At 34.3% G+C, this 12,489-nt stretch overlaps 1 protein-coding gene across 1 annotated transcript in view; it reads left to right on the plus strand.

The window, feature by feature from the left end:
* Nucleotides 1-12,489, plus strand: part of TRAPPC8 (trafficking protein particle complex subunit 8) — an 87,559-nt gene that overhangs the window by 35,562 nt on the left and 39,508 nt on the right. Inside the window, exons 12-16 of the mRNA XM_065889810.1 lie at nucleotides 4,216-4,347; nucleotides 8,084-8,308; nucleotides 9,533-9,641; nucleotides 11,064-11,258; nucleotides 12,350-12,487. Of these exons, the coding sequence (XP_065745882.1) occupies nucleotides 4,216-4,347; nucleotides 8,084-8,308; nucleotides 9,533-9,641; nucleotides 11,064-11,258; nucleotides 12,350-12,487 (799 nt within the window). The remainder of the gene's footprint in view (nucleotides 1-4,215; nucleotides 4,348-8,083; nucleotides 8,309-9,532; nucleotides 9,642-11,063; nucleotides 11,259-12,349; nucleotides 12,488-12,489) is intronic.

Consider the following 12,489-nt stretch of genomic DNA (forward strand, 5'->3'; position numbering starts at 1 on the left):
TATACCTGTCAGATATTTCTTTGAGATAACTTGAAAGTAAAGACTGTTAGGCATAATATGTCTAAGGTTATTAAATTTTAACTAATAATTTGTATTTATTGTAATTTTGTTAACTAGAAAGGCTGTTTAAAATGAAAAATGTACTCATCCTGAGGATAGGGAACTGAGTTACATAGTCTTGACATTCATGAATTGTTTTTCCTAGATTTTCGTTAATCCCATTATAGCAAAAGATAGCTGTGATGAAAAGAGTTGTGCTTTGACTTTATTTTTCACTGTAAGTTTATGGGCAAGTAGGTCTTATTGTTGTGTTATGCCCTGGGATTTTCAGCATGGCAGAGCAAACCCAGTTTAATGATGAAACATGTCACATTTAGTAGCACATAGGTAGTGTTTAAATTTGGTGCTTAAAACATGGTGCTTTCCCCTTCCTTGTGTCTGTGTTGAACATTTATTCTGGTCATATAACCCTTTTTGTCTGTTACTCCATTTAAATACAATAAATCACCTTATCAAGGATATAGTAATAGCACCAGTTTTTTATAAGTTTCTCCAACTTGGGAGGAACTGTTCCTGTGGTAAGTTGTTCAGCTGCTAGCACCTTTCCTGTTAATTTCACAATTATGCAAAGAAAAAAAATCTTAGTGCCATGCCATCCTTGAGATTTGATTCAGTTAAGTTTGTGCAGCGGGTGCCTTTTTTTAATGGAAGTGTTTATGGAAACCTCTACCTCCAATGATTTTTTTCCCTTATATTTATCTTCATATTTTAAGTTAGTGTTGCCTTTTCAGCTTTTGTTAAAATTATATCTTGGCTGTGGGCAAAGTTCACAGGCTGGAGTTCTTGTTGAAGTGGTATCATGGGGTTTTTTCCTTAGTTCCTTATAGAGCATATATGATAGACTTGTCATAGTGTGGATGTGAACTAACACTAAAATAAAATTTTATTCTTCAGCTCATTCAAAGAAAGCCTCTACTTTCTGGATAAAATTATCACTTTGTGAAATTCTTCCATTTTTCTTCCATCAACACAGATGGCAGTTACCATTCTTTTCAGGGCCATTTTTTGGTTTCAAAGCAGTGTTTTTTTTCTACTTTAGGTGTCACTGTAAGACAGGACCTAAACGAAGAACAAAGGCTGCAGTGAGATATGAGTGCAGGGTGTTTGGCTCTGCAAATCAGTTCTTTCTCAGCAAACAGTTTCACTGGATGCAGGAGGCAAATTTTGCTTCAGTTAAATTAATATATGCTGTGGACTTCCAGGTCTCTCTTGAATTGGTCAGTCAAATTGAAGTTCAGAATGCTGAGGGTTTACTGTGCTGGTTCTCAATTGAATTGTACATTAGAATCATTTACACACCATCAAAGATATCTAGGGTATATTCCTTACTTTATTCAGAATGTCCAGGACTGCAGCCCATCCGGGTTTTGCAGGTTAATGAAGCTTTGTAGGCAATTAAAAAAATGTTTTTATGCTGTGTGTGTGCATGTATGTGTGTGTGTGTGGGTGCATGTGCATGCTAAGAATAAACTTCAGAAATTTATAGGACTTAAACTGACTCTATTGAGAAACCTAAATAAAATTCAAAAATAGAAGAAGTAATTAGAGGGAATCTACCTGTTCTAGATATTAAAATGTATTATAAGGCTTTAGAAGTTAAAACTGTTTACAATAAGAATAGACAGAGTAATGGAATAGAATGAGAATTTAAATACTACATATAATTAGCTGTCATTTTGTCATATTAGTGGGAAATGTTAGGTTATTCACTGAATGGTATTGTGACATCAAACTAGCTGATTCCTGTCTTATTCATTACATGATAATTATAGCTTGATTAAGTTATAATATGAAAAAATGAACAACCTGGAAGAATATATGGGAGAACATTTTTTAAAATCTAGGAATGATAACATTCTTTCTTAGTTTGATACAGTATTTTGAAGCCATAGAAGCAAAGATATAGTATGTTTGACTACTAGAGAATAGACTCTGTCATGTCAAAACTGGGAAATACTATTTGCAAATATATGACAGAGGCCTAATGTTAATTAAGTGTACAAAGGGCTCTTACAAACCAGATAATCACAAAAACCCATTCACAAATGGGCATAAACAGGCAATTCACAGAAAAAATACAAAGACACATAAACATATGGAAGATGAACAGCCTTACTATTAAAGAAATGTATGTTGAGAAACAAAGTGTTATTTTTCTTTTATGAAAGTGATAAAATTAAAAAAAAATGATTTTTGGCTGAGTGGAAAATGAACTCTTATTCTCTTATGGGAATTTTTACTGGTATGCCTTTTTTTTTTTTTTACCAGTTTGGCTATATTAATTGGAATTTGAAGTATATGCATAGCTTTCATTAACTCAGCACTTCTACATCCAAAAACTTGTTTAATAAAAATATTTGTATAGTTACCCAAAAATCTTTTTGTAAAGATGTTTATTGAAGCATTTTTGTAGTAATTAAAGTATGTGGCAGTATTAAATCAATCAGTTGGAGACTGTATTAATAAATTATGCTACATTTATATAATGGAATACAATGTGGCTTTAAAAGAAATGAGAGATGTAGATGTTTTGGAAAGAAGTCCATGATATTAAGTTAAAACGCAAGATAATACTCTGTATAATACCATTTATGTATAAGGAAGTATGAGTATTAAAAAAACTGTTGTATTTAACATATAAGTACAGGGAGGGAGAGAGAGAAACGACACAAACCAGCACCATGTTGGTAATAGTAGTTACCTCTGGCAAATTGGATGAGGAATGAGGTGGGAAAGAAAGATACTCACTTTTTTTCTTCAAACATTTATTCTTTAAGGAAAAAAAGAGGCTGTATTTAATAATTTTTTGAGAAGAAAACATTTTCCTAAAAAAATAAAGAAGTAAGCTCCCTAGCTTCCCCAGGTAATTCCAATGCAAACCCTTGGTTAAGAACTGCTTGTTAATTGTATATTCCTAATTTTCCCACTCACTAGCTTTTGGATTTAGTTAACTAAGAAAATCATCTGATCATTTAGTTTTTGTTGGGGGTTGAAATAGGGGGTTGAAATAGATTAAATAGATTAAATAGATTAAATAGATTAATAATATCTACCATTTACTGAATGCTTTCTGGAGTGTCTCCTCAGATCTTTTTCCACTCTAATATAATTTTATGATTGCTACAGAGATAGTTACAGTAATCAATGGTCTATGAACACTTTTTGATGTAACTATAATTTGTTGAAATTATTGCATTTAAAGTCAATGTTTTCTGTTTTCAACTTTCCCTGGGGAAAATAATGGCAGCAGAACACATGGAAGGGCATGGTAAGTTCAGCTTGAGAACAGCTGAAAAACTAGAGAAAGTTTGGTGAAAATGTTGTTGATGCTTGATCAGCAACCTTCAGTACTTTCTCAGTTATTTGTAAAGTGACGATGGCTCTGTCATTTGAAAGGTTGTCCTTACGGGTGAAGCTATAAATGTAGTATGTGGTCTTTGTAGACTCTGTTGTAAGTCAGTTGAAGTGGAAACTAATTTGAGTTATACCATTTACTAACTAATATGCTAACAGTAGGTGATAATCTTTGAAGGGGAAGCCTTCTGGACTTTTTAATGCAAATCAGTCATTTTGACCCTCTTGAACTAGAGCAAAAACTGAGAATTCCTTTTAAGTACAGTAAAACCTGATAGAGGACAGAGTAGTAAATTAGATTATGTCATGAACTACACACATTCTATCTTTCCTTTTTTCTTGGATGGATGGAAGTATACTATTGTATGTCACAGATCAGTTTCCAGAAGAAATTAGATTAGTGTGAATCTATTTTTTTTTGTACTCCATTTTCTCGTTTATCTTTAAATCAGTATATCTGTATTAAATTCCCAGTTTATATTCTTTTTTGCCATTTGAAAAGAGATTGCATTTCTTCACAGATTTATTACATGGGGCATATCATAACCAGACATTTGGCTCTATGAAAAGCAAAAGAAAATATTTCGTGATAGAGACTTTTTTGGACTTTTTTAAAATTTGGCTTATTGGAAGAAAGAATCATCAAGACTGGATTGTCTCTTGATCTCTGCCCTCTGATACTCCTAAGTTAAATATTGCGTATGCTATATATTATTTTAAGATAGTAAATGTTTTTTCACTAATTACTTCTTTACTTTTAATTTTGTGACGTTAACCTTCTTTTTCTTTAACATTCAATAGGATTCTGATCTTCGAAGTGCACTTCTTTTGGAACAGGCGGCACATTGCTTTATAAACATGAAGAGTCCCATGGTTAGAAAATACGCGTTTCATATGATACTGGCAGGTCACCGGTTTAGTAAAGCAGGGCAGGTGAGTGCATTTGCTTTAAAAAGAAAATAATTTATTTATTTTAATTTTTATTTGTTATAATTTGTTTAGTTTATAGAGGTATGTTATTTGTCAATTTTTTGATTTAAAGTTCTAAAGATGGAATTAAATTTTGTTCTGAGGTAATGTGTTATATTGATAAAGACATGAGATTTGGATTTAGACAAATCTGAGTTTAAATCTTGATGTACTCACAACTTGACTTTTTAAAGTTATGTCTTTGAGCCTCCGTTTTCTTTTTAATTTATAAAATTTGGAATTTTGCCCCAATTTTTGTGAGGTTAAACTAAATCATATATGTGAAGGCCAGATATACTGCACTTAAGTAATTTTACTTCTTCTTAAAGGCGATTAAACCCTCCCTATTTCAACTCTGGTCTTCTATTTTCTCTCAGAATGTCTCTTAATGGTATTTACTAAATATTTGATGGGTAGAAATCTTCTGTCTCTTGTCCCTGGGAGCAGTTGGGTTGGAAAAGATCTTTATTAATTTAGAGAGATTCTCTGGCCCCAGTTGTCCTTTTAAGCGTTAGCTGGAGGGACCTTTTTAGAGGCAGTTACCACTTTCTAGAGTGGTAACAGCAGTTGAGATATGGTGGTTTACTGTAAATATAGATAGAAGTGTGGGTTGAGTAATCATCTCTGTATTCCAGGGACTTTGCTAGGAGCTGAGCTTACACCCGTAAAACTAACATGTCTTGTCTCTTAAGGAATTTTTTAATCTAGTCAGGGAGTGTGAGGATTTTTTTGAATTTAGTTAATAAGAATTTTTATGAACATACATTTTTCAAAGTCTGCGATAACCAGAACATGCCAGTGTTGTAAATTATATGTTATTTCAAAGATACAAAGAAATAAAGATGTTCTAAAATTATTCTCAATTTCATGTAAGAATGCCATGAACTTTTCAAGATTTGGGTTCCTCCCTCTATTTTTGGAAACTGGCAAGTTAGAAAATATGTGACCTTGCTTTATATTAAATACAAAACTGTAAAAATATTTATAAAATTAAAAGTCTTTATAATAATTTGATGTACTTCATGTATTAGAATTTCTCAGGCTCTGAAGTAGGGGTAAAAACCTCTGATTTTTCACAGCTTTTTTCCATAGTGAGTATAAAATGCATCTGAAACATGCTATTCCATTGTTTATCTTTGCTTAAAAAGTGTTATTCAGAAATCTACAAAATGTGTTAAGCATGTGGTTTCCTTTCCTTAGAAGAATAATTATATGCCGCGTTAGGAATGATTGTGTCTCTTATTAAAAATAAGTTATCCTGGGCTTCCCTGGTGGCGCAGTGGTTGAGAGTCTGCCTGCCGATGCAGGGGACACGGGTTCATGCCCTGGCCCGGGAAGATCCCACATGCCGCGGAGCGGCTGGGCTCATGAGCCATGGCCACTGAGCCTGCGCGTCCGGAGGCTGTGCTCTGCAGCGGGAGAGGCTACAACAGTGAGAGGCCCGCGTACCGCAAAAAAAAAAAAAATAAGTTATCCTTTTTCCACATTTTTTCCACTTTTGTGAATGGTTTCATTTATGGTTATGATGTCACTGGATCTTGTATTTACCTTCTAAAAGTACAGGGCGTATTGTTTCTAGGAAATGCATAGCAAGTTAAAAATGGCTACATTGTGGTAGGTTGACATACATTTGCTATCTGGCCTAATAATCATCTTTAACTGTAGTTATCTCATGGAGTTAATGATTCCAAAGTAGGTTGCTGTTTTGTGACCACTCTGTATACCTTGAACCCAGGGAATTGCTTTCTCAAGTAGTAGAAACTTGAAAATATAACTGGTAGTGAAGACCTATTGGAAAAGCAAATATATGTCCCTTTGAAGTTTGTCAAGAACAGTATCTTCCTTGGAAGATAGGGCACGCCTAGGGCACGTAATTCTGACTGAGGCCAGGTTGTTTCTGAGAAGCACCAACTTTTTATAACATTTCCATTAAAAACAGGTGTGTGTATTGGGAAGGATGAGTGAGGAGCATAGAGGATATTATATATATATAGTAATGTCATTTCTCAGTCCTCTCTGTGAGTTCATGTTGAATTACTTGTCCCCAGAAATTTTTTATAATTCAGTTTTTTCATTAAGAATATGAACACGTATAAGGTATTTAAAGTTAGAGAACTGACATTATAAGAGACTTTTACAGTTAAAAAAAAAAAAAATTAAGAAAGTGCTGGAGAAGGTGTTTGTGCCCAGAATACCCTGGACAGTCTTTCTATTTTTTACTTCAAAAGGCAGACTTTAAATCCTTGTTACCTCTTAAATCTCTTTAGATGCTTTTTCAAGAGATCCTAAAAAATGCACTTGAGCGTGACACTTCTAGACACCTTTGTTTCTCTTTATCTCTCAGTTTGTAAGATTCAGTAACTGTGTTCCTTTACTAAATGCAGTACGGAGATTGGGTTTTTTGTTTTTTAAAGAAACATCACTTAAAAATTATTTTGAAATAATCTCAAACTTATAAAAAAGTTACAAGCACAGTTCAGAAACTTTTGTTTACTTGACCATTTGAGAGTTGTGTACCTGGTGCCCCAGTACCCCCCAGTACTTTAGGACATATTTCCTGTTTCTTAGAAACAAATTTTTTTCTCCTGTATTACCATAAAACAATGAAAATCAAGAACTTAGTACTAATACAGTACTACTATCTAATCCTTAGACGCCATTCAGGTTTTGATAGTTGCCCCCAAATGTCCTTTGTAGTGAAGGATCCTGTTCAGAAGGATACTTTGACATTTATGATATTGACACTTTTAACGATTATAGGCCAGTTATTTTGTAGAATGTCCCTCAGTTTAGGCTTATCTGATGTTTCCTCATCCTGAGATTCAAATCGGGTATCTTTGTAAGAATATCACAAAAGAGAGACTGTTCTTATTGCATGCTATCAAGTGGCAGATGATTTTGATTTGCTTTCTTTATCTCTTTTCAAGAAAACATTTCCTAAAAAAATGAACAATTCTGGTTAAACGTGGTACAGAATTTGTAAATCTGCCCTGGAGAGGGGAGTGGTTACAAGAATTTAGTCTGAAGCAAAAGGTTAGGTGGAGAGAAGCCTTTTTCTTGGTACCAAATCCCAGTTTTAGAATGGAGGTTGTCTGAGTTCAGAGGGTGGCAGTGATATGTAATTAAAGGCAAATATCTGCTCATGGGTGTGGCAGGATGCAGTGGTGGGCAGAAGAAAAGGATGCCAAACTCTATCACTACCAAACAAACAAGACCAATAAATATAAGTACATACTTATACCATATACTCATATATGCAGTATTAGAATTCACATTACTGTTCAGCCCAGTGCGGTGGTATAGAGAGCTGACCATAACAAAATTTAGACTTTACACGATAGCTCTCAGCTACAAGCTAACGGCAAGTCTCTAACTGATCCATGACTCCATGTGCTACCGCTCTGGAAACTCCCAGATGGTTTTTCATGAAGTCATTATTAGCCCTGACTTCTTGCCCTTGGACAGAGCAGTTACTTGTTTGCTTGAGGACCACTTGGTTTTTAGCAGTAATTACAAAGGGGTTTTCATAAATGTTAGTTTCATTTTCCTCATCATCCCAGTGTCTGTTAGAGGAAGAACTAATTACCAGTTACTTGATTTCGTGTGTGTGTGTGTGTGTGTGTGTGTGTGTGTGTGTGTATTTTTTCCAGTCCAAGAGAAATTTGGATTATAATACTTTGTTTTGTATATTTTCTTACAGAAGAAACATGCTTTACGCTGCTATTGTCAAGCCATGCAAGTTTACAAAGGAAAAGGCTGGTCTCTTGCAGAGGATCACATTAACTTCACCATTGGACGTCAGTCCTATACTCTTAGGCAACTGGACAATGCTGTGTCTGCTTTTAGGCATATTTTAATCAATGAAAGTAAACAATCTGCTGCTCAACAAGGGGCCTTCCTCAGAGAATATCTTTATGTTTACAAGGTGAACACTTATTTTCAAGAGTGTATATTAAAATTATATATGTCATTATTTTCAGCAAAAAGCACATTCAGTACTAGCTAGTAGGAGTCTTATAAGTTTATTAGAATATATGCAATTATCTGTCTTAATATAGCAGGCTAGGCTTTTTGGTCATAGATCTGAGTTGTGCTGCCTTTCCACAGTTCTCATAAAAGAGAATTTTAATATTCCAGTAAACATTTGTATCTGTACTTGGAATCTTAAAAAAAAAAAGATGCCATGAGCTTTCTGAACTGTTTCTTCAGTACGTATTTTTGAATTATAACTGGTTTTACAGTATATTGGGTTATCTCTCCATTTGGAAAGTACATTCCTCTCTTTTTCCTATGAAAGATAAGGAGATACAGATATGTGGGAGGTAGATAGATTAATTTGATGTAATGCAGTAGAATTAATAATTAGGAAGAAAAAATATTTCACTGAGACAGGAGGATAGTAACTTTGAAGCATTGTTTTGTGGAGAAATGGAAAGTTGTAATTTTTTCCTCAGGGTCCATGAATAGTAAATATTTTATCTGTCCTGCAAAATATAATTACCCTTTTATACTTTATTAATTTGAAATAATATGGGTAAGAATTTTGGCAGAGAGGATGCTATAATGAGTCCAGGTAAAAAACATACAAAAATAAAGATGTGTTACATATATACAATGGAATATTACTCAGCCATAAAAAGGAATGAAATTGGGTCATTTGTAGAGACGTGGATGGATCTAGAGAGTGTCATACAGAGTGAAGTTAAGTCAGAAAGAGAAAAACAAATACTGTATATTAATGCATATATGTGGAACCTAGAAAAATGGTACAGATGAACCAGTTTGCAGGGCAGAAATAGAGACACAGATGTAGAGAACAAATGTATGGACACCAAGGGGGGAGGCGGTGGGGTGGGGGAGGGGTGGTGGTGTGATTAAAAATAAAAATAATACTATTTGGAGGTATAACATCCAGAGAGAACTAACTAGCAGAGTAACCTTAGGGAGATTCTCCTGGACTACAATCAATGATATCTAAAGTTCTTCCCAGTTATAAAATTTTATGACTCTAAAATATTAAGTAAAACTAGTAATTAATATTCTTATTTAACATGTTTGTAATATCTTGTGTATTAAAAAATGAGGAAGCACATTTTGAAGGTAACGAAGTTTTCTCAAAAATTGTTCTTTTCTTTGGTATTTTTCCTAGAATGTAAGTCAGCTATCACCAGATGGTCCTTTACCGCAGCTTCCTTTACCATATATTAACAGTTCAGCAACACGGGTTTTCTTTGGCCACGACAGACGACCAGCAGATGGTTAGTAAAGTTTAATTTGGCTTTGTTACCTCTTGACTTTTTTTTTTTAAGTTTTTTCATCTTTTTCCATTTAAAAAATAATGTGTAGTTGTTAAAGAATATTTGAAAATAAACAGCAATACCATATCATCTATTATCCTGCTACCTGAGCTACTACTTTGGGGTTTTCCTTCCAGCTTTAAAAACTAAAAACAATAACAACAAAATAGCCGTACTTATAATGACTTCTCTTATATAATATAAAGAATTCTCATGTTATTACATAATCTTGATAAACATTTTTAATGGCTGTAAAATATTCCATTCAGTGCATATAAAGTATTGTAACATTTGCTTGTTTTATAGTTTCCATCTTTTTGCTTATATAAAATCTAAGTTGTAATAAACATTTTTGTGGATAAAACTTGTCTTAACATTTTATTATGGAAAATTTCAAATGTATACAGATGCAGTGAACAGTTGCCAATATTATGGTGTTGTTATTGTAAGACTTTTTTAAAACATAGGATTATTTCCTTAGCGTTGAGCCATAGAATGGCAGTCCTGGGCCAAAAGTATAAATATATCAAGGGTCTTCATGCATGTTAAAGTAAACTTTGTAATTTTAAGCTTTCTTAATTGGAGCTTAATATGTTTCTTTTTAAGAGCTAATTTAATAATTTATTTAAAAATATTTATCAGGATGCTTATAGCAGCATTGTTTTTAGTAGCAAGAAAAGTAAAACAGCAGGGAATGAATTGATAAATTTTGGTACATTCATATAATGGTTTCATGGATAATACCCCCAGCATAAAGCTGAGTGGAAAAAGTTGCAGAATGATGGCTGAAATGTAATTCCATGTATATAAATTTCAAAAATATAAACCAACTCTATGAATTGTTTATGTATACACTCATTTGGTAAGGTAAAAAAAATAAAAAATATGAGTGCGAATGTTATGCTTCAGAGTAGCTCTGGGAAGAAGTGGTACCAGTGGAGGAGATGAAGGAGAGTGACAGGATTGGGGAGGGTGACACAGAGGACATCAACTCTATCTGTAACATTTATTTTATTTTTAAATAAAATTTGGGATCATATAACAAAGTTAACATTTGTTAAATTTTGATATACAAGTATTTATATTATTCTCCATGCTTTGTTCGTATGTTTGAAATATTTCATATAAAATTGTAGACAACTAGGAAGGTGTATTCTTTCAGAGTCAGAAGGAAAAAAGCATCAATATTATAAGTTAAGTTCCAGTCAGGCTAGAATTAGTAAGAGGTTATTTTTCTCTCAGATAATTGGAAATAGGCAAGAATGGTATATGTGTTTATTTGGGTACTTTAGACCTTTATTTTAAATATATTTCATTTGAGGGCAGGTGTTAATAAATATGCGTATTTAATAGTGACACTTTTCTTTTTTCTTTTTTTTTAAGGTGAAAAGCAAGCAGCTACTCATGTAAGTCTTGATCAAGAATATGACTCTGAATCCTCTCAGCAGTGGCGAGAACTTGAGGAACACGTTGTGGCTGTGGTCAACAGAGGAGTACTTCCATCCAACTTCCACCCCACAGAGTACTGTTTGAACTGTTACTCAGATAACTCAAGATTTCCGCTCACAGTTGTAGAAGGTGATATACTTGAATTTCTTTTTTAAAAATATTTATTTATTTAATTATTTATTTATTTATTTTGGCTGTGCTGGGTCTTAGTTGTGACACACAGGATCTTTAGTTGCAGCATGCGGGATCTTCTTAGTTGTAGCGTGCGGACTTCTTAGTTGTGGCATGCATGCAGGGTCTAGTTCCCCAATCAGGGATCCAACCTGGACCCCCTGCATTGGGAGCGTGGAGTCTTACCCACTGGACAACCAGGGAAGTCCCTTGAATTTCTATTCATGTTCCCCCCCCCCATCTTTATTGGAGTATAAATGCTTTACAATGTTGTGTTAGTTTCTGCTGTACAACAACGTGAATCAGCTTTTATTTTGTTTACAGTGTATTCAGGATAATGTGGGGTTTTTTGTTCTTTTAATTTAACTAATTTATTTATTTGGGCTGCGTTGGGTCTTTGTTGCCACGCGTGGGCTTTCTCTAATTGTGGCGAGCAGGAGCTACTCTTAATTGCTGTGTGTGAGCTTCTCATTGTGGTGGCTTCTCTTGTTGCGGAGCACGGGCTTTAGGCACACGGGCTTCAGTAGCTGTGGTACGTGGGCTCAGTAGTTGTGTGTCGCGGGCTCTAGAGCGCAGGCTTAGTAGTTGTGGCGCACGGGCTTAGTTGCTCCATGGCATGTAGGATCTTCCTGGACCAGGGCTCGAACCTGTGTCCCCTGCATTGGCAGGTGGATTCTTAACCACTGCACCACCAGGGAAGCCCTCAAGATAATGTTCTGCTTGCCAATATGACTAGAAGTTGGGGATGCAAAAGTAAATTGAGTACTCATAATATAGTGAGCTGCATTTATAAAACCATGCAGTGAGGGCTTTAATACAGGAATATGCAATGTGCTTTTGGAATATAGAAGACAGAATGACATTCTTTGGTACAGAGAAATTGGGGAAATCTTGAGAAGGTAATTTAAACTGAATCCTGAATAAATGGACATTTACAAGGTGATAGGCAGAAATGCAGGGCTGTGAAAGCAAGGTGTGTTCAGAGAATTGAAGCATAGGGTGATGTATGGGGTTTATTCAAGTTATTAATTTAGGCCTTTCTTTTATAGAGCCAATAACAGTGGAAGTGGCTTTTAGAAACCCTTTGAAAGTTCCACTTTTGTTGACTGATTTGTCATTGCTCTGGAAGTTTCAACCTAAAGATGTCAGTGGAAAGGAAAATGAAGAAGTTAAAGAACTAGTAAGTTGT

This window comes from Phocoena phocoena, chromosome 13, assembly GCF_963924675.1.
Source record: "Phocoena phocoena chromosome 13, mPhoPho1.1, whole genome shotgun sequence".
Taxonomy (NCBI): domain Eukaryota; kingdom Metazoa; phylum Chordata; class Mammalia; order Artiodactyla; family Phocoenidae; genus Phocoena; species Phocoena phocoena.